Below are 23,536 nucleotides of genomic sequence, written 5' to 3'. Positions count from 1 at the left end.
AACGCGGCTTGTGGAGAGTACTTAACGTTAGGCATTGGCATGGTAGAGCCCCTGGCATTGCTGAAGCCCATGGGCGACGGTAACCATTCACCATCAGGTGGGCTGTATACTTGTCTGCCTACAAGGGCAATAAAAGCAAAAAAATCTTTCCATCTTTACTGGTGGTAGGATCTCTTGTGAGTCCGCATGGGTAGGTACCACCGCCCTGCCTATTTCAACCGTGAAGCTGTAATGTCTTTCGGCTTGAAGGGTGGGGCAGCCGTTGTAACTATACTGAGACCTTAGAACTCATAATTATCTCAAGGTGGGTGACCGCATTTACGTTGTAGACGTCTATGGGCTCCGGTAACCACTTAACATCAGGTGGGCCATGAGCTCGTCGACAAAACGTCCACGTCGCATAACTATAGCTTACAACTTGGATGAACACATAAGATATTTTATACATCGTACTAAAATAATTACGACAAAACGTTTGGCCATTGTTTACGTCCGATTTACCACATTGACTGGTCTTTTAACCCAAAAGTGATCTAAGCAACTCTTTAACCTGAAAATAACAACGTGTTATATTCTTTTAGAGCTATAAAGCTTACTTACGGCGTACAACAAAGTGATCAGTCCAATGGCGGATCCGATCAGGACGTCCCACCAGTGGTGCATGCGGTCCGTGATCCTGGTGAGCGAGCACAGCGCGGAGTACGACACGCAGAGGAGCTGGACCACCGGGACCACCAGCTCGGAGCGGTAGGACCAGTTGAAGGCCCGCTTTTGAAGATACCACTAAACAGTACCAAAATTTATGACGAATGAAAACTCTTTTCCGAATTGCCCAAGTCAGTGGCGGATTAAAGGTCCAGAGCGCCCTAGGCAATCACTTTATCGGCGCCCCTGTACCGGCCATAAATAATACTAAAAATTTTAACTACATAGTTGTTTTTGCAATTACGATGACGTTGTATCATCAAATCCTAGACTTTAGTAGACCAGGATCCTTTTTTTTTATTGCTTAGATAGCCGTAGACATCTACGACGTAAATGCGCCACTCACCTTGAGATTTAAGTTCTAAGGTTTCAGTATGGTTACAACGGCTGCCCCACCCTTCAAACCGAAACGCATTACTGCTTCACAGCAGAAATAGGCGGGGTGGTGGTACCTACCCGTGTAGACTCACAAGTGGTCCCACCAGTAAAAGTACTTACGCTAATGCGCGAACGAAATACAAACAAACCCGCAATATTGCTTAATACGAGTATATCGATGCTTGTGCAATATAATCTATTATAGATTTAGATTATAGATCAGCATTTAGTTCTTAGTCGTCGTTAAGTTATTTTCTTTATTTATTTAAAAATTCTGAGCTCGCGCGCCCCTTGTAATTACACGCACCTAGGCACGTGCCTAGTTTGCCTTACGAATAATCCGCCTCTGGCCCAAGTTCATATCGCAATAATTTTTACACTTCTTCTCTAGAGATTTTGAAATACGTGCTCAAAGCTTTAGTTGTATTGTGCTATGGCCCCCGTCTTTTAAAGCGGTTAACATGTCACGTTTTTTTTTTTTTTTTTAAGTATTTTTGAGAGAGCCTTTAGAGGCTATATCAGCTTCACCCTTACGTGTAGGTGCCCTAAATAGCCTTTCACCGCTCGATTTAGAGCTTTTCCTTGTCCCTATCTTCATATTCAATATTCTAGAGAAAAATGACGGTAGTTAGCAGATTAATCCAATATCGAGGAATAAAACTTAACACTTTAATCGTTCGTGACCACGAAAAATCTAAAGTGTAATTTAGATTGAAATTGGAAATAATATTATAATAACAATAAATAAACGGTAAAATTATTTTTAATTATACTCTAATCGTGTAGGAGAACATGTTTATTGCCTTCAAAAGAATCTATGTCATGTATCGTTAAATACGCTATGAATGTTTTACTATGTTTGAATTTCCTCAAGATAATTAAAAAAAAGACCACAAAAAGACAGAATCACTTCCCAGTGGAGTGTACACGTCGACCCGTACTAACGTTTACAGTTTAGAAATAAATTAATAAAATCTCGATAATACTAATTGAACTTGCGTCAGCTCCTGTAAAACAACGTCATCGAATTCGTTTCCAATTATAAACAATAGAAAATGATTAAGAGTCAAATACAGAATATAGTAAAACTCGCGCACAACTCACCGCCAGGAAAAACCCGCAGTATACGGACAGCGACGTGTGCCCCGACGGAAAACTTCGATACGAATCCATCCGGTACCAACGCGAGTACGATGACGTGCACTCGAAAGTACTCACGAAATCCGTGCTGCGAACAAACAAATAAATCTCAAACGGGATAAAGTCGTTTCGTTTTTTTACTGCGAATTTATTCGTGATCGAGTTCCGATGGTAGTAGTGGTGGAGACCGTTTTACTGATGGTAGGACCTCTTGTGAGTCCGCACGGGTAGGTACCACCACCCTGCCTATTTCTGTGAATTCTTTTCGGTTTGAAGGGTGGGGCAGTCGTTGTAACTATACTGAGACCTTAGGTGGCGGCATTTACGTTGTAGATGTCTATGGGCTCCGGCAACCAAGTGGGCGGTGAGCTCGTTAATCCATCCCTCCTCTACCGATTATTTTCCAGATTCGACAGGATCTATAACCCCGTGTCGATGTCATTGCAAAACTGTAGCCCGAATGACACTATTGGTGATGAAACATTCTTTGAGGATATCGTTTGTATAAACGAAGTTGATCTAGAATGATCCATAACATTTTTTTGTTTTGTTTTTAGCAAAACCGCTTCGTTATTTGGAAATAGAATGCTTCTTACCCGTTACACGTCTTAGCAGTGTCTGGTTGGCACAGCGCGAAGAACACAGGTCTTGGATTACCAACGATACCCTTCATAACTTCCACGATGCAAAGGTTCATCATGAAGCCGTATAAGTACGTTTTGAACAACCACGAGCTCTTCAGGAAGGCCCTTAACGTTCTATCCGCCAGTGGTATTTCGTTAGGTGTGAAAATATATTCTGTTATCATGAACTGAAATAAAAAGTTCAATTGTATTTTATGGTTGCATGGAATTTTCATTGATATTTTAAAAGTTCATAGCATTGTTACCATACTCATATTTTTTACAGAATGCTTGATATGTAAAATCCCATTGTTGCTTTTGACGTGAATTGAAAATCTTTGTACAAGATTTTCAAAATTCAAAGTACAATTCAGTTTTTTTTTTTTGTTTTGGCGGGCTTTGTCACTGCGACACAGATTATAATTTCCTGTCTACCCGTGCAAACAAAAAACCGCAAACGTATATTTTTTCTTACCAGTCCCTTAATAAAGGCAAGAAAGTCGTAAATGCATTAAGGTACTGGTAGTAGGACCTCTTGTGAGTCCGCACTGGTAGGTACCACCACCCCGCCCATTTCTGCCGTGAAGCAGTAATGCGTTTCGGTTTGAAGGGTGGGGCAGCCGTTGTAACTATACTGAGACCTTAGAACTTATATCTCAAGGTGTGCGGCGCCTTTACGTTGTAGATGTCTATGGGCTCCAGTAACCACTTAACACTAGGTGGGCTGTGAGCTCGTCCACAGGTCAAAGCAATAAAAAAAAAGATCCTTGATAAGCATTTATCATTAGAAGGGTGGTGAATTCCTTTGCCTAAAGTTTCCAGTAAAGAAAGAACTACAGTAAATCAATATTATACACAGAGTGCTAGTAAACTTTTTGGCGGGAACGCGAGGAGCAAAGTTGTGTGAATTGTTTTATTTTGTCTATTTAGTGTTTCTTCAGGTTAAAATGTGTAATAACGGTGGTTTAGTAACTGTTTAATATCTGTGAAAGTGCACTAAAGTGGGAAAATGAAATAAAGTCGCTGGACGTAGCTTCTCGGGATCCTCCAAAAAGTCAACTGAAAAAGTCTCAGTAAATAACCACCGTTTTACTGAGATTATATTTCATCCCATATCATCTCAACTCATTTAATTTTATCTCAGTTGCATAATTTGGGTTTCCTTCGTTTTTTATTATTCATAAACTGTATAATAACGGCGAATTATAAAATCTTATTACTTGACGTTGGGCTAATGCACAAACCGTGCCGGATCCAAAAAATAAAAAAGAATAAGAACATAGACTATACACTGACTACTAACATAGACTATAGACTACACATGAATTTAGAAGAAAGTGCTGGTAAACTACTTACAACTCCGATAGGTATTATGAATATAGTTGTCATAAGGATGAGGCTGGTCACCGTCTCTCCTGTGTAGTCGAAGGATATAGCAGCATCGTTACAGAAGAAACCCGCTTTTCTGTTCGGTATGATGCCCAACTCGAACAAACCGATGAGAGCAAGCACTGTTTGACAATGAAATTTGTTTTCAGTATAAATCATAATAAATTTTTTGAAGTTATACTTCTTTCGGCGCGTTATAAAAAATTGATGAGAGTGAAATTTTACGATGCGCGCGCACCGTGACACAAAATTAACAGAATGAAGTTGCCCACAATACGACCGACGTAACTAGGCGAGTCTGAATATAGCCGCAGGTGAACTTTCGCGCATGTACACTCGTAAAAAAAAGTGTTATTAGCATTCATTTTTTAGTAATATAAATGACAAAATTATTATTTAATATAATTCATACTAAATATTATTAAATTATTAACGTTAAATATTAATTATTAATTATTTAATATTTAAAAAAAAGAAATAAATTTAATAAAAATAAAGTATCTTCTTACGCGCACCCTTTTTTATTTTTTATTGCTTAGATAGCCACCAAGAGTTGAAGAGTGGTGGTTTTTTTTATTGCTTAGTTTTGTGAACGAACTCACAGCCCACCTGATGTTAAGTGATTACTGGAGCCCATAGACATCTACAACGTAAATGCGCCACCCACATTTAGTTAAGAATTCTAAGGTCTCAAGTATAGTTACAACGGCTGCCCCACCCTTCAAACCGAAACGCATTAATGCTTCATAGCAGAAATAGGCGGGGTGGTGGTACCTACCCGCGCGGACTCACAGGAGGTCCTGCCACCAGTAATTACGCAAATTATAATTTTGCGGGTTTCACTTTTTTTTTTTTTTATTGACTTTGTAGGCAGACGAGCATACGGCCCACATGATGGTAAGTGGTCACCGTCGCTCATGGACGTCAGCAATGCCAGGGGCAGAGCCAAGCCGCTGCCTACGATTACTTTATTACACGATTTTATTCCTTCACCGTGGAAGTCAATCGTGAACATTTGTTGAGTACGTAATTCATTAGAAAAATTGGTGCCCGCCCGGGATTCGAACACAGGTGCATCGCTATATACGAATGCACCGAACGTCTTATCTCTTCGCCACGACGACTTACGACGACGAACGTAAAATTAATTCTATTCTTTTTAATTCTTCACGTTTTTGTCCGTATAATTTGTAGTACATAAGTGTTCTTTTTATTTTAGCAGCTTTCAGCTTTATAGAGAAGAATTAAATTTGACAAAGTTACATATATTCTAGAATCCATTTCAATTTTCAATAAGTGAACCCACAAGGGAAGCCATACCATGTTTGATTACTCCGGTTACATATTAGTTATTAGCAGTGGTTCAGTATGCTAATAAGTATCCTCAAATTTATTTACTATTTATTATTATTATGTACAAAGCTTTTAATCTCGAATTTTTATGAATTTCGGTAAGTGCTGAAAACCACGGGTCTAAGCCAAGTGGAGTTAATTTTCAGTTTTAATTTCGTCTGATGTTTCGTCCTTCAGAAACTTTCGAACAATCCGGCACGTATTTAAAACAGTAGATTTTTTCACGGGGAAATATATATTTTTGGGTAAATCTAATAGCTTTTTTTTTATTTATTGCTTAGATGGGTGCACGAACTCACAGCCCACTTGGTGCTAAGTGGTTACTGGAGCCCATAGACATCCACAACGTAAATGCGCCACCCACCTAAGGTCTCAAGTATAGTTACAACGGCTGCCCCACCCTTCAAATCGAAACGCATTACTGCTTCACGGCAGAAATAGGCAGGGTGGTGGTACCCACCAGCGCGGACTCACAAGAGGTCCTACCACCAGTAGCTTGATATAATATTAATATTAGCTTATTATATTTTATTATTTACTAGATGATATTTTTTTTTTGATAACGCCATCTTGTTGTGTCCTTAAAGCGGTCAGTTGCCCTCAATTAAGAAAAATAGTATTTTTATTCGCCAATAGATGTCGGGAAGAGTCATAAAGTGAAAACACGAATAAAACAACATTTTCTGAAATTAAATCGTAGCTAGATCGATTTATCGCCCCCGAAATCCCCTGTACACTAAATTTTACGAAAATCGTTGGAGCCGTTTCCGAGATTCAGATTATATATATACAAGAATTACTCGTTAAAGCCTTCGTCAAATAGAATGCGTAATTAGCGCGCGTCAGAGCGCTAAACTGACGCCGCGCTATGACGCCGAGATGTGTTGTACTACTATGTTAACATAACGTCAATCAGAGCCCTAGCGCTATAAGTACGCAACGCTCCGTCGCGCGTTAGGACGCTTTGACGTCAGGCGGTGTAATTTTTTACAAATTTTATTTTAGCGTCCGAGTGAATGTGTATTAAAATACCAGATAATGCCCGAAAAAATGATATAAATAGAAAATACCCATGCTTATACAATGCCACATCTGAATCACTTGATTTCTTAATACTTTTAATCACACTGCTATCGAAAGGCACTATGATTTGGCCAATACGTTGCGTCAAGGTGCGTTAGACTCGTCTAGTCAATTTGAAGAGCGCGACGTTAAGTACACGGCGCTAAGTACGCGTTCTGTTTGACGAAGGCTTTAAAGCTATAAGATTAATATATTTTGTAGGATACGTTTTGTAATGCAAGTTTTAATTCGCAGTTAATTGACGTTTGCTACGTAATTCGCCTCAGTGTTCAAATGGTTAATAGTCAAAACAGGAAAACAATATCCGATTAAGAACAACTTACGTAATACGTACATTTTAAAAGAAGAACTGTAGTGGCTTGATTGGAAATCTAACAAAATTTACTCTATCATGTTTAAGTTTTGACTAACAAACAGAGATTTATTTACGTTTATCAGTTTTTAATTTTCCATTTAATTGCAAAAATGCAATTAAATGGAAAATTAGGTATTGTAACTTGCGGAAGCTAAAGTAAAAATACCAAACTTATTATAATTTAGTTTAAAATGTCTAAATTCACGCAAACATAAGATCAGTCATTGGCGATCGTTGTCATAATGGATAAATTTTTTTTCTACCTTCGATGATATTTTTTTTTTTTATAGCTTAGATGTGTGGTCGAGCTTACAGCCCACCTGGTGTTATGCGGTTACTGGAGCCCATAGACATCTACAACGTAAATGCGCCACCCACCTTGAGATATAAGTTCTAAAGTCTATACTTACAACGGCTGCCCCACCCTTCGAAACGAAAACCATTACTGCTTCCCCACCGAAACGCATTACTGCTTCACAGCAGAAATAAGCAGGACGGTGGTACCTACCCGTGCGGACTCACAAGAGGTCCTACCACCAGTAAAAAATAGGCTTATGTCAGCGTAACCGTGCGAGTACTGAATACAATCTAGACATCTTGGCTGAGCCTTTGCTCGCCCACCTGTCCTGGTGAAACTGGAAAGGCCTTCGGGCCACCAGTAAACTTTCAATCATAAAAAAAAAAAAAAACAATCTATATTAACTTTTATATAACAACGCACGTTACTCGTGTTACGACACACGTGTTACTTTGGGGGCCAATTCACGAGCCCCTTCCATTTCCATTGGGTTCAAAGTCAATGTCGGCTCACAGCCCGGCGTGCGCGCGGCGGATGTGCGTTGTCATCTAACTACCCGCGGTGATTTCGTGTGATGTAATAATAGCGTCTTTTTTATTTATTACCAATCCTAGTAGCCTCGATAGGTTATACTAGATTCGCAGAACGAGAAGGCGAGCTCATGAGGCTCTAACTTGAAGAAATATGTAATAGCGTCTGCGTAGAAAATGTTGTAATTCGTTCATCTAACTTATTCAAATTTTCGTAGTTCCTTCGATTTTTGCGAGTGGTCGATATAAAACTAACTGACTCAGTGGTGTGGTAGTTAGCTTTAGTTTGTTATTTTAGCTGTTCTTCTACCCGATGATATGTAGGCGAAGTAAAATGTCCCTTAGAAATAAGGTGACACTCTACAAAACTTGCATACGCCCCGTCATGACCTATGCAAGTGTAGTGTTCGCTCACGCGGCCCGCATACACCTAAAAACATTTCAAATTATTCAATCCCGTTTTTGCAGGATAGCCGTCGGAGCCCCGTGGTTCGTCAGGAACGTCGACCTCCATGACGACCTGGACTTAGAGTCCATCAGTAAGTATCTTCAGTCGGCGTCCATGCGCCACTTCGATAAAGCGGCACGACACGAGAACCCTCTCATCGTGGCCGCCGGTAACTACATTCCCGATCCTGCGGACAGAATGGAAAGCAGTCGACGTCGCCCAAAACACGTTATCTCGGATCCTCCCGATCCACTAACGGTGCTTTTAGGTACTTCAAGCACCGGTCACCGTTCTCGTCGAACCCGTCGCTTGCGACGAAGGGCTCGACGAGTAAATTAACTCTCAGACACAGCCCACTGAGTTTCTCGCCGGATCTTCTCAGTGGGTCGCGTTTCCGATCCGGTGGTAGATTCTGCGAAGCACGACTCTTGCTAGGGTTCGTGTTAGCAACATCGTCAGGTTTGAGCCCCGTGAGCTCACCTACTAAAGTTAGGGTTACGCTGACATAGCCTCTCAAGGCTCTCAGCTTAGGTAGGAAAAAAAAAAAAAAAAAAAAAAGCTGTTCTACACACACTCATCACTTTTAATTATTATTCTCATAAAATCCTCTTGCAGGTCTGCTGGAAGAGATTTCTTAAAGAAATAAGCAGTGCCTTTGTACATATAATTTTCCTATTACTCTGTACTATGTATTCTTTTTTGTGTGTACATAAAAAAAAAAGTAATGTGTTTGCATTTGAAATTAATGAATTGCAGAGTTTAACATGAATACGTTGAAACAAGCTTGCAGTCGACGGTGGTTTTATTTATAAACAAAGGATTGGTGATTTATTCCACTGTTAACTGCGTAGTATATATTTGTTTTCATAAATGCAATTCGCAAAACGTAAAAGATCTTGATAAAACAGGTAGTTTCGCTATTCGATAACAGATGGCGCTGTATTATAAACAAGAAACTAATAATTTTATGTTTGAAATCTAACTTGCTTAAAAAGAAAGTAAAACAGTGATTAACTGTGTTTACGGAAACCTTGTGTGTAGCGTCTCGTAATATGTTTTAGTCAATCCGATAAATTAACAAATTTCTCGACTTACATTTTCAGAATTGGATTTTTGGAGGAAAATTTGGGACGCGCGACATTTAACATTGTTTTTTAGTTTCTAGTTTCTATTCGGGCTTAATGGATTAATGGTAAAGGTTTATAATAAGCTTATTTTCCTGATGCTTTTGAAAACCTATGTGCAAGATATTATATTGTTTGTTTTCTTTACTGCAACATTATTCCAAGTGGACGGGAATAAAGTAATGGACAAGAAGATAAAAAATTATTATGCAGTTTTTGTCGACGTAAGGTTTTGTTTTCCTAATTCAGTCACCAGACTTTCAAGTGTTATGAAATAAAATTTATGCAAACGAAAACAGGGAAAGCAACATGGGCCGATACTCTGGGATCTTCGATAGCTTAATATTTTTAGTCAACAAGCGAAGGATCTAAAACGAATAAAGGTCACTCATTAAAACAACTCAAAAAATCATTAAAAATCGAACACTCTTTCTATGAGATTTTTCATAAACTCAAATAAATAAGCATCAATATAGTAATCGATACAATTGTGAAATTGTATAATCGATTTTTTAAATTAAAAACAAAATTTCGTCTTAGATTATTCAATATAGGAGCTTCTTTTATAAACTTTATATAACTGTTTCCGTTGAGCCATTACAAAGCTATATAATTACGGATTCTACGGTGAGTAATTTACGAGAATCGATTAAATCGTAGCGTTCGATGCGGGCATGAAATCGATTTGTCATTAATAGTTGTTAAGTATCGGGTAGAGCTGAGCGGTTGATTTAAAATATGATTCTATTAAATGAGTTAAGGTTTTCATAATATATACCTCAGGTTATTGAACAATAACTGATAAAAAACACAGATTGCTAAATATTTTTAAGAAACACCTGCGTGATACATTAGTGATTGTAGGCAGCGGCTTGGCTCTGCCTCTGGCATTGCTGACGTCCATGGGCGACGGTAACCACTTACCATTAAATAGGCCGTATGATCGTCTGCCTATAAAGGCAATAAAAAAAATTAGTCTGGGTCATTTACCACAAAAACAACGGGGTCATAAAAACATATTGGGCTTAAGATGGGCATACGAGTACTCAACCTTGATGTTAAGCTAGCAAAGCCCGTCGACAACATAAAGTTGTTGTTGCTCGTCACGAGATTCCAGACTATATTCTCAATCACATAGGTCACATAATCACGCAATCACTGATTGCCCTTTGAAACATTCTCGATCGCAAAGGTAGAACGGCTGATCGCCCTTTCAAACCGAAGTTATTAATTCGCAGCAGTACAGACTCGTACTGCCTTTTTGAAGTTATTGAAGTTATACTTCTTTAGGCGCGTTATGAAAAATTGATGAGAGTGAAAGGAGAAACCCCATTTTGGGCCTAAGCGTTACACGAATGGGATATGTACCAAAAAATTCGTCTATCTTGCTTGATTAACCTATTGAAATCTTAGCTTCATTGACAATGGCCAAGTGTAGAAAATAAGTTGAATTCAATTTTTTGTTTTAAACAATCTTTGTAAACATCTGCAACACTTATTTCAATATACGTAACTAGCTCCACAAACGTGCGGATTAGAATTAGAGCATCCATAAAATAGGATCGATTTAGTGGAAATAGAGTGTAAAAAATAATTAATACTCTTTTGCTTTAGGAGAAATGACTGTTTTTATAGGTATTTTAATCAATGTAAATAGAGTATGGCCATCGAATCGTGACACAACTACTTACAATGGCGGCAATTCAAAATATCTACAACTGACAACATTAAATATAGCATGAAAGGGTAGTTTTGCATTTTTATATTAATGTGACTATGCCATAGAAAAACACAAATGTATCAAATCGTGTTATGTTATCTTTAATGTTGGCAACTGAAGATATTTTGGATTGCCGCTATTTAGTTGTGCCATGATTCGCTGGCCAGACTATAAACTTAATCTCATTGAATAACGTAACGTAAAGCACCAAAATCTACTAACAAAAATCATTAAAAGAAATAAATAACTGTGCCATTTAGTTATGACACGAAATCATGTCGGCAACTGCGGCAATTCAAAATATTTTCAACTGGCAATCTTAAATATAACATGAAAAAGTCGATTTGGTACTTTGAGTTTTTCTATGGTGTAGTTACATTAATAATTTTACTGGTGGTAGGATCTCTTGTGAGTCCGCGCCTCCCGCCCGCCTATTTTTGCCGTAAAGCAGTAATGCGTTTCGGTTTGAAGGGCGGGGCAGCCGTTGTAACTATACTGAGACCTTAGAACTTATATTTCAAGGTGGGTGGCGCATTTACGTCGTAGATGTCTATGAGCTCCAGTAACCACTTAACATCAGGTGGGCTGTGAGCTCGTCGATGGGTATCTAAGCAATAAAAAATAAAAATAAAAAAGGCATGAAATAAAATGAAATGAAATGTGATGAGATAATATGGGAGCACGTAATGATTTATATTTTATATAAAAAAGTTATCATATAAATATAGTTTTTCATATAAAAAAGTTTTCATTAAAATTAAAATAAGACTGACCTAAAGGTCTTAGTTACCAGGTCATAAAATCCCTTAAATAAATCATTTCGTGCGCAGCGCGTTTCGCATTACGTTGTTTTTAATTTTTGGCTTTCTTCGTTTTCGTAAACAACCTAACGCGCGATTTCTCGTAATAGGTTCCATTTTTATTTTAAAGCAACCTGTTGCTGCAACAGGTTTCGTAAAAAATTACTCATCTTTAGTAGGAAACAGGCTCAAAAATATCGTTTTTATTAAAATATCTCGAACAATAAACATAACCTAAAATGTAAACATTGTCTGATTTTACCAATTTGGCCATTGCTGGGAGACCTGAAAATTGGGCTCATGAAACCTTCTTAGGTATTGTAACTTATGCCCAAATTCTAGCACTGTAACGCCAGGCCCAAGTTTGTATGGATTTCGGGTTTGTCCTTTACGATGCGCGCGCACCGTGACACAAAATTAACAGAATGAAGTTGCCCACTAAATCGCTCATTACAATACGACCGACGTAACTTGGCGAATCTGAATATAGCCGCAGGTGAACTTTCCGAACCGTACCGAGAATTACCGAATTTATACGATGTCAAGAAACCGGATGTCCAATATGCGTATTTGAGGATGTTGTTTAATCGATTTTTTTCAAATTGATTAAAATTTAAATAAAAAAAAAGAAATAAATTTAATAAAAATAAAGTATAACTTCTTACGCGCGTACATAAGTACACTAGACATGTGTAAGTAATGCGAGTGATATTACTCCGGTAATATTACTCTACGATGTAATGCAACATCACACATTACGCGAAGGAAACAAACATCACACTATCACCCAACATGTTTCTTTCTTTGTCGTGTAATGTTGCATATTACACGAACGGAACCGAGCGAGCGAGACAGACCGATCGACCAAAATAATTGAGCAAGCGACACGGAATAATTCCTAGTGATTTTGAACCGTATGCCCTGGCCGCTAGGTACATTTTTATACCTATGGTACGTCTGAATTTTAATATAGGTATTTGTGTTTATATTTTTCATGCGGCCAGCCAGTAGTTCCCCGCAAGTAGTTACTTAATTTTTAATTCGCAACTTTTGTAAAATCGCTAGTCGCTCGTAATTGTTTAGTAATATTTCATATTAATTTTTGTGTTTGAATTACTTAAGCACTTGTTTGAAAATAGTTTTATTATTTGTTTTAATGCGTGTTTAATAAGTGAAAGAAAGAACGGCGTCTAAATGAAAGTACAGTCCTCTTTGGATGCACTTTGAGGAGACCGAGCCGAAACAATGCATCTACTGCTCTCGTATATTAACATTATTGTCGAGTTCAATTTGCAGTCTAAGTCGCCATATGAAATCCGTTCATCCCGCAATAAATTATATTAAGTAAAAAATAAAATTATTATATTATTAAGTAAGTCAATCTCTGTCAAGTAATTTAACAGTGTATTACAATACAAAGTTCATACTTTGTATTGTAATACATTAAAGTTCATACTTTGTATTGTAATACATTAAAGTATTTACATTAAAGTTCATACTTTGTATTGTAATACATTACCTAAGTGATGTGTATGAACACATCACTTAAGTAATGATTCGGGTGTATAGATACAATGTATTCGTCACAGTATCTATTGAACGCACCGAGTAATGTTAAGAGTGATGTGTAATGTTTTCGAGTAATATCACCTGTCTGTAAAAGTGATGTCATATCACATTACATTGGCAAGTGATGTTTTGCGCAAGTCTAAAGTACACGCACCCTTTTTTTTATTGCTTAGATGTGTGGACGAGCTCACAGCCCGCCTAGTGTTAAGTGGTTACTGGAGCCCATAGACATCTACAACGTAAGTGCGCCACCCATCTTGAGATATAAGTTCTCAGGTCTCAAGTATAGTTACAACGGCTGCCCCACCCTTCAAACCGAAACGCATTACTGCTTCACGGCAGTAATGCGTATAAGGTACCTACCCATGCGGACTCACAGAGGTCCTCCCACCAGTAATTACGCAAATTATAATTTTGTGGGTTTTTGTTAAGTAATAGTAGTTAGATATCATTGTCTATGTTTTTGTTTCAAAGTTTGTGTTCGTAACAAAATGTATTAATGATTAGTCTTACTTTTTACTCGCGTCTCCGATTTCTGTACTAACCATTTTAAAACATATCTTAAAGCGCTTTGATAGCGATCGCGTGCACTCGGCCATATGTCGAGCTTCACGTGTGTAACATTCGATGCGTATTTTAGATTCTTTTTAGTTTTTTTTTTTTGTGTCCGTAAATGATGGAGAAGGGTGAAGATGAGGTTATTTTGGTACTTTAATGACGCTTTTAAAGGTTAAGGGTAATGATCTTAGTGTGTGTGTGTAAAATTTATAGCCTATTTTTAATCGACCTTAAACAAAATTGGGATAAAATTTGCGCAATGCGGGTAAGTAGCAAAGTCCTATCTTTTTCTACCGCGAAGCAGTCTTGCCACTTAAAGGGTTGGGATAGCCGCCGTGCAATACAATTAAGACGTCTATCTTATTTTCTAGGTCATGGCATTCAGAGTTGGATGTACATTGGTTCCTGCAACTACGGTGGGCCGTGAGCTTGTTACCTCAACGATAGCTAATGGAAAACCGACTGACAATATCTTCATTACGGTAACGCTATCTAGTCACGATATTGGAAAAGGTTACTAACCTATAAATCCTCATTTAGACAACTGCATTAGAATGTATTAAGTAATTATATTATCTGTGCTACTTATTAATTTACCGCCAAAAGATGAAGCGAAAAAAGTGTAACCGCTTAAATTCTTGATTAATCAATGCTTAGACTTAAGTTTTTTAATTTCCAAACCATAAATCACCGATGATTAATGATAACAGTTAAATAATTAATCAATTGTACAATAAAATTTACCTACGTGGCCTTTGGAAAGCAATTCTATGGACACGCCGTAAATTATATTAAAATATGTTCGTGGGTTAGTTGTACGGGGAATCGTTAAAGATTCCCTTTCAGAGGGTCAAAAATTAATGTATTTTTATTTTTCTTTGGAATTCAACGCTAATCCGGCGTAAACAAGGTTTAAAATCGTATGCATTTCGCTGTGGTTGGTTTCAATAAGAAATTTCATGATTGTATCTCATTTCATTCTTTGGATACAATTTATTTTTAAAAACGATAAGATTCGATGTGTAGCTTTAGTACCATTGTCCCGCAGCGGCTTCAGTGAAATAACTTCGTTTTGTGTTATCTAAATAAAAGAGTTCATCTAAATAATATTTGAAGGATAATTGAGCCTCATAGTGGACGGAAGAAGACCACGAGGTAGAGGCCTGATACGTTGGACTGACCAGATCCGCACTACCCTCGACACCACAGTTCACGATGCTCTGCACTCGGCGACAGATAAAGGCAAATAGCGTGGAATGATCCAGAATATGCTCTTGTTGCGAAGAGGTGGTCACGATCCTCAGTATTGAGGAAGCCGAAGCAAGAAGAAAAAGGAGGAGTGCTTGTTACTACATATAATATTTACGCCACGAAAGAAACGGTTTAATCATTAGACTCTAATGTTAGTGACTTCGAGGTTTGGACGTTGGTTGTTGAGCGACAGGAGGTTTTAGTCAGTTCGACTCTGACATACCCCGCCCAGTATCCCCAGAAAAGGGCGGAAGTCCGGCGATTTCCTCCTGACCAAAAAGCCATTGAGTTGGCCCTGTAAGTTTATTTTATGAATGTGAATTTTTGTTTTTAAAAACGCAGTGTCCGTGTTTGTCTAGGAAATTCCGTACAAACATAATAGGGATAATCGGGATGAATCTATAGGAAACGTACCAAAGAATCTGCTAATCGACAAGCGATATTTGTTTCGGGAAAATGTAATATATTTCATTCCTCTTACAAATATAACCCGACCGAAACCGCAGAGCAAGTTTATACGAATAATAGAACCAATACAGATCTATTTTTGGACACACGTGAAATCCAACCATTGTTTTTAATATTGTGAAACTTATTTTACGTAAGAGTGAATTCGTGATTGATTTTTCCTGAAATGGTAATATGTTAACTATAATTTGTACGTATGTATACGGTAAAAAGAGCTTTTGATTTACATAAATGTAGAATTTATTCTAGATTGGACGATAAGATATCCCGTGACGGGTCGTCTATTCGAAGAAACAACAAAAAATCCGGTTATAAAAATCATCTATTAACAATACAACGAAACTGAACTGATGCGACTATGTCTTCTTGTTTGGATTTATCTTGGGATTTCTGGAAAGAGCCCCTTTGTACCAGATAGACAGTGAGTCTCATCTAAGCAGATGATGAAGCAAGATGCAAGATGCAATAATCTAAGCTTAGAGAAAAAAAAAATTTCAAATCTTGGAAATCTTGGTTTTCTCAACGGAACGCGAGACGCGTTTTATATCTTGGCGTTGCGTGCGAAATATAAAACTTACCAGAAGGACATTTATTGATGCTCAGCTAAATAATTTAATATTGTTTCCTGTTAACGTTGTAACAATAGTCTTATTTGAAACGACAACAAATTTACCGCTTTTTTTTATTTTTTTTATTGCCTTTGTAGGCAGACGAGCATACGGCCCACCTGATGTTAAGTGGTCACCTTCGCTTATGGACGTCAGCAATGCCAGGGGCAGAGCCAAGCCGCTGCCTATCGGTGTTCTTTTTTTTTGCAGTCTGCATAATATATTAATAACATAGAATCGAATTAAAATAAATTATTTTAACACAGAGTCTGGTTTGAAAAAGAAAAAAAAAAGAGAATGCTACGGATAATTTTAAGTTTGTAATGTGTATTTTCGTGAATTTCAACAGAACCGATTACCTATATACTATACGAGCATTTATCGAAAATTTAAAAGATTATGAAATAAATATGTACATGTTTAAATTTATATACTTGCTTGCTGTTACTAGACTAAGCATTTCAGACAGAGCCAACAAACTCGTAACGAAGGGTGCGATGCTCTAGAATGTGCAGTCGTGAATAAATTTGTTTACGTAAATTGGTTATTCTGTTTCTAAGTGACTTTGTAAATCGTCGTGGCGTAAAAGATAAGACTCCCGGTTTACTCGTATCGAGCGATGCTGCTGCGCCGGTGTTCAAATTCGCGGGTAGGTACTCATTTTTCTTTTCAGTGCGCATTGCGGTACCGTAAGTTTCTTGTAGTTGGTGTGGTGAAGCTCGGTAGGGCTTAATCGGTAGTCGGTTCTGCGGGGCAAGTGCCTAGCGCGCCGTTTTCAAGGCGTAATCTCCTGTGAGAATTGGGGGAGGTCGAGGATCTCGGTCCTTCTCTTCTCCCCTTCTTCCTCTCAGGAGGCACCGGATTCCGACATAACCCGGTCCGTTACCCCCCTCGACCGGGTATCCGTAAATGGATTACCCAGCGTTAAAGGTACCCATTTTTCTATTGAAATACGTAATATTTGCTGACGAATAATTAGCACGATGAAGGAACAAAATTGTGTTAATAAGAACCAAACCCTCATAAATCTATATATAAATGTCTCGAACAAAAAAGCGGAAAGCTAATTTTAAATAATACAGTCCTTGGGGTCGTCCGATAATCCTAAAAAAGTATGTTCCATGGTTTCCACGAATAGTCAAAACAATTCAAATTAATTCTCAACGAAAACTATACAAAGTATTGAAAACGTCGGAAATAATTTAATGACAATAAAAAACGATTTAAGATTAAGCTGAAATAGATATTCGACGCTTGAAAGGCAAACGTGACTAAGCGACAATAACTGTTTTATACATAAATGATAGGCAATAACCATATTCGATCCGCAAAAAATATATATTTCTAGGTCTATTAAAATCATTTCAATCCTACAGCTAGATTCGTTAAAATAGAATTTTTTTCAGGTATTTCAACTTTAAATTAGTCTACTATAAAGTTCACGCATTGTCGCTTAGTCACGTTTGCCTTGCAAGCGTCGAATTATGGATTTTTACCGAAAAAAACAAAACAATATCGAATTCAATTTACCTATCAATAGCAGTGGCAGATCGACACCCAATAGCCAACGTAAGTTGAATCTTGTTCTGCACGCTCTCGACTTTGTTGTGTGAGACTCTATATCTCTTGTCTGAAACAAAATATAGTAGGGTAAGCACATAATATCGAGCAACCAATTATGTTTAGACATAACTTTCTTCTACTTCGTTTCCTAACTTGCCAATCTCAGGCTTGAAATTACAAATAAGACGGTTGTCAGATCCTATCTTATATACTGGACAATGTATGTGGACAATGTCATATTGTCTTTTAATTTTCTAGCCCATTTAAAAGATTCTAAGATATGTATACCGAACTAACCCGCAAGCTACAGAACCAGTGAATAAAGTACTAACGTATTAATAAAAATAGGATTTATTTCATAATACATCGTTGTAACGATACGCGGTATGAGTGGAAAATAAGAACTTTATTTGCTAAAAAATTATGAAAACTTTTGCGCCGCCAATCATAGTAGGAATTACCTATTTTCAACACCGATTCGCTTGATGTTTCAGTGTGTTGGCATCAATCAATAAATGGAAATAAATAAATGTTCCACAAAGGTTCCAATGAAAGAACTCTCAAACACTCCAAAAACAAAGCGTACTTGGATCTATCAAACAATGTTTACAAAACACCAGCGTGAATCCATCTTCCTGTGTCCAGCATGTGTCCACATCATACTGTGCCCCAGGACTGTACTAATAAACCAAGAATCGTCCAAAAATCGTTGGGGTGTTTTTTCACAAATACCGTCAAGAAAAAATAAAATAATGCGCGACTTACGGAAACAATAACCACTAAGTTTTCCGAGATATGTCAAATGACAGACACACGTTGTCTGTCGCGAACCGATGGGCTAAGCATAGTTTCTAGCCTGGCATTCAACGTGTTAATTACAATATTATTATCTGCATTGAGACACTAGTTCTTATGCCAACCTGTCGCGAACCGATGGGCTAAGCATAGTTTCTAGCCTGGCATTCAACGTGTTAATTACAATATTATTATCTGCATTGAGACACTAGTTCTTATGCCAACCTGTCGCGAACCGATGGGCTAAGCATAGTTTCTAGGCTGGTATTCAACGTGTTAATTACAATATTATTGTCTGCATTAAGGCACTAGTTCTTATGCCAACCTGTCGCGAACCGATGGGCTAAGCGTAGTTTCTAGCCTGGCATTCAACGTGTTAATTACAATATTATTATCTGCATTGAGACACTAGTTCTTATGCCAACCTGTCGCGAACCGATGGGCTAAGCATAGTTTCTAGGCTGGTATTCAACGTGTTAATTACAATATTATTGTCTGCATTAAGGCACTAGTTCTTATGCCAACCTGTCGCGAACCGATGGGCTAAGCGTAGTTTCTAGCCTGGCATTCAACGTGTTAATTACAATATTATTATCTGCATTAAGGCACTAGTTCTTATGCCAATCTGTCGCGAACCGATGGGCTAAGCATAGTTTCTAGGCTGGTATTCAACGTTTTAATTACAATATTATTGTCTGCATTAAGGCACTAGTTCTTATGCCAACCTGTCGCGAACCGATGGGCTAAGCATAGTTTCTAGGCTGGCATTCAACGTGTTAATTACAATATTATTATCTGCATTAAGGCACTAGCTCTTATGTCAACCTGTCGCGACCCGATGGGCTAAGCATAGTGTCCTAGTATTCAACTTGTTAACAATAATATTATTATCTGCATTAAGGCACTAGTTCTTCTGTCAACCTGAACTCATAATGCAACAATACATGCAAACTAAATAATATAAAGTTATTCAAATTTGTTATTCAATATGTACATTTGAAAAGTAATTTCTTAGATTCGATCAAACGACGACACGACATTATTACGTCCATTACAAAAACATTATTTCTAAAGCGAAGAGAACGGAAAAGTCGTTATAAAACTTTCTGTAAGCCGGATAAATAATCCAAGTCTTCAGGTTAGGGCTGCTATAAAATATCATGTAGGAATTGTAAAGTGATATTTATCGTAGATCATTCAAAATATCGTGAATATCGATACGTAGCGATAATAATAGTGCATGGGCTTATTTTCTAGATCATATTTTAAGACTAAGCTATTAGTCTAGTATAACGCTACTTCGCCAGGCTTCACACAATTCCTGTAGATTTTTGTTTATTTATTTTGCTTAAATGGATGGATGAGCTCACGACCCGTCTGGTATTTAATAGTTACCCACCTTGACAAATTATAATTTTCGTAATTACCTCTTGTGAGTCCGCACGGGTAGGTGCCAGCGCCTATGTCTGCCGTGAAGCAGTAATGCGTTTCGGTTTGAAGGGTGGGGCAGTCGTTGTAACTACACTGAGACCTTAGAACTTATATCTCAGGGTGGGTGGTGCATTTGCGTTGTGGATGTCTTTGAGCTCCAGTAGCCACTTAACACCAGGTGGGCTGTGAGCTCGTCCACCCATCTAAGCAATAAAAAAAAAACACATTGAAATGCGTAATCACCAATTCGATCAGAAATGCATTACTGCTTTGCGGCCGAAATGGGCAGGATACTAGTACATACCCATGCGAGCTCACAAGACGCCCTATCACTATAACTGCTTGATAATAATTATGGTGAGCTACGTTTTGTACTAGGTACTACGCGTATCGGCATTAAAATTGAATTTTCGGAATCACAATGTTACGCATTTGTTTATTTGTTTGTTATTATCTGGAATATTTGGAAACTTTGGAATCCGTCAATTATATGTTTGAATAATACTTTCTTCAGCTAATCTTCTTTATATATAAAAATGAATTGCTGTTCGTTAGTCTCGCTAAAACTGGAGAACGGCTGGATCGATTTGGCTAATTCTGGTCTTGAATTATTTGTGGAAGTCCAGAGAAAGTTTAAAATGTAGATAAATATGAAAATGCTCGGAATTAAATAAAAATAACAATTTTGTTTTTCCTTTAATGTGTTCCCCGTCGGACGGATTCCTTTTGTTTGTTTTAAGTTTATTTTATACAAATGTTTAGGTCTTTTATTTGTCGATTGAGGCACTACGAAGTCTGCCGGGTCAGCTAGTTTATAATAAGACTGAAAAATAGTTCGCATATAAGTCGTTATTACGTCAATCTTATTTATAATTTAATAATAAATTTATTAAATGAATTATGTAACAGACGAAGGAGTGAGTAATCTATCCTAAATCATCGTATTTAAGCCTTTTTTTTTAAATTAGTAGCGCTTCGCCGTAGCTTTACCGAATGCGTAAAAGAAATACATATATAACAATTTTTGAAAACGATTCTCCCGCCAATTCTTTTGTTGATGCATTCGGGCCAATGACATCTGTGCGAAGTTTCAACTCAAGCGTATAGGTGACGGGCGCATAAAATCGAATAAACATGCAAACTCTCCAACTATAAGTATACTTATTTTATACGTCACATTTAATGATATACCTAGTAGCTAATCAAAGACACTATAAACTAGAGCTTAAATAAAAAAATCAATAAGTATATTTTCATTCGCAAGTCCTAGAAATAATTAAAAGAACGCTTTAATGCGTTTCGGTTAGAAAGGCGGGGGGCAGCCGTTGTATTGTAAAAAATGAGACCTAAGAACTCATGTCTCGAGGTGGAGGTAGGGGTCTATGGGCTGCGGTAACCACTTAAAACCGGTGGGCCGTGAGCTCGTCCACAATTAAAAAAATAATCGCAACTAACTATTTTAAACGTCGGAAGTAATACATATAATCACAATAAAACAGGCGAAATTAAACCGTAAAAGTTATTTTAAGCAATTGAAAAACAAATTTAATGTTCTTAAGGTTACAGTTGTTTTTACGGGTGCAGCCACCCCTGAGAGCCCGCGAGAACGAAGGTCACCCTGACCTTGTCTGCTCGTGACCTTTGCGTGACGCCCTTTATATAACGAGACAGGAACGTTGCCCTTCAGCTTATCAAGAGCACCCGACTTCGAACACGTAACAATATAAAATGTTTCACTGCGAAGAGTTTTCAAAGTTTTTGAATTTGAAATTTTTCTTGTCAAATGCATAGCGTAGTTTCCATGTAGTTTCTAAAATATTATCTGTGGTATTTATTCTTCGTATAGGAATCTAAGGAGTAGCTTCGACACGTCATTTCGGATCCTCCCGATCCACTAACGGTGCTTTTAGGTACTTCAAGCACCGGTCATCGTTCTCGTCGAACCCGTCGCTTGCGACGAAGGGCTCGACGAGTAAATTAACCCACAGACACAGCCCACTGAGTTTCTCGCCGGATCTTCTCAGTGGGTCGCGTTTCCGATCCGGTAGTAGATTCTTCGAAGCACGGCTCTCGCTAGGGTTCGTGTTAGCACCGTCGTCAGGTTTGAGCCCCGTGAGCTCAATTACTAGTAAGGTTACGCTGAAATAGCCTCTCAAGGCTACCAGCATAGGTAGAAATAAAAAAAAGAATAGTTTCGAATTGTTTTTGAACCCGTACTGTTTTGTTGGGAGTGATAATTATCACAAGTCGAAGGACGTCTATTGTAGCACCTCCTCTAAGGCTCTCCGTAATGGCCTATCCTACGCTACCCGCCCCCAAAGGGCTCCTTCTGGATTATGAATATTAGAAGCCGCTCTGGCCTATTCAATATGATGCCGAATGTACTTATATTTTTTCTTCTTTTGTTGTGTTTATATCGAGTTACTCGCTCATACATTGATTCTAATTTTGCCAGCCGTTACCAACATTAAGATAATTTCATTAGCTTGATATTTTTGTTTATCTTTTTCATCGACTTGGTGTCTCCGGGTAAGTACGTAATCGCTTCACGTCTGTGTGCTACAGTTGGAACGTTCGCCTTCGTTTGTCGCTAGGGGCACTGTTCCATCTTCTCCCCTTCTTCCTCTCAGGAGGCGCCGGAGTCCGACATAACCCGGTCCGTTACCCCCCTCGACCGGGTATCCGTAAATGGATTCCCCAGCGTTAAAAAAAAAAAAAAAAAAAAAAGGGGCACTGTTCCAACTCCATACAAATTTGAGTTAACTTTTACGCTATCGAGAACGTTAATAAACTCGCACTAGCACACAGATCGACTGAGATCTCCTATACCCAATTTGTACGTAAAAGGTAGTTTTCCTAATCATTTTTTATTGTAGTGACTGTCCGATATTTATCATTTTACTGCATTAATTAAATTTTATAGCCATATAATCTTTATCATTTATTTATTGCCTAAATTGATGAACGAGCTGACGGTCCATCTAGTTTTAAGTGGTTACCGGAGTCCATGGATGCCCATTACCACTTTGACACAATTGTATTTCACAACTGCTCTATGATTGAAGGATTACTGTTGGCCCGGATGCCTTTCCAGTTTCGACAGGACAGCTGGGCGAGCAAAGGTTCAGCCAGGGGTGGGATTAGCTAACAGCTGCCCGAACGCCTCCGAAGGAGACCTAACAACTAGAAAGCAGCTGCTTCGCAAATGAATATACTACCGGATCGGAATCGCGACCCGCTGAGAAGATCCGGCAAGAAATTCAGCGAGCTGATGCATGGGTTAGGTAGTCTAGAAACGGAGCGACATAAATCGTTCGCGTCAGATGTTTGTACCATGCCCGATCTCA

The 23,536-nt window shown here is 38.1% G+C and overlaps 1 protein-coding gene across 3 annotated transcripts in view; it reads right to left on the bottom strand.

The window, feature by feature from the left end:
• The window catches only part of LOC149500814 (phospholipid phosphatase 2), a 47,993-nt gene that overhangs the window by 5,375 nt on the left and 19,082 nt on the right, over positions 1 to 23,536 (bottom strand). For all 3 annotated transcript variants that reach the window (XM_089735072.1, XM_089735071.1, XM_089735073.1), the window contains 5 exons: positions 17,931 to 18,030; positions 4,203 to 4,357; positions 2,820 to 3,034; positions 2,188 to 2,311; positions 601 to 783 (listed from right to left, as the gene is read on the bottom strand). In XM_089735072.1, the coding sequence (XP_089591198.1) occupies positions 601 to 783; positions 2,188 to 2,311; positions 2,820 to 3,034; positions 4,203 to 4,357; positions 17,931 to 18,030 (777 nt within the window). The remainder of the gene's footprint in view (positions 1 to 600; positions 784 to 2,187; positions 2,312 to 2,819; positions 3,035 to 4,202; positions 4,358 to 17,930; positions 18,031 to 23,536) is intronic.

Source organism: Bombyx mandarina, chromosome 19 (assembly GCF_030267445.1).
Source record: "Bombyx mandarina strain Sakado chromosome 19, ASM3026744v2".
Lineage (NCBI taxonomy): Eukaryota > Metazoa > Arthropoda > Insecta > Lepidoptera > Bombycidae > Bombyx > Bombyx mandarina.
This window is presented reverse-complemented; position numbering and strand designations above follow the sequence as displayed.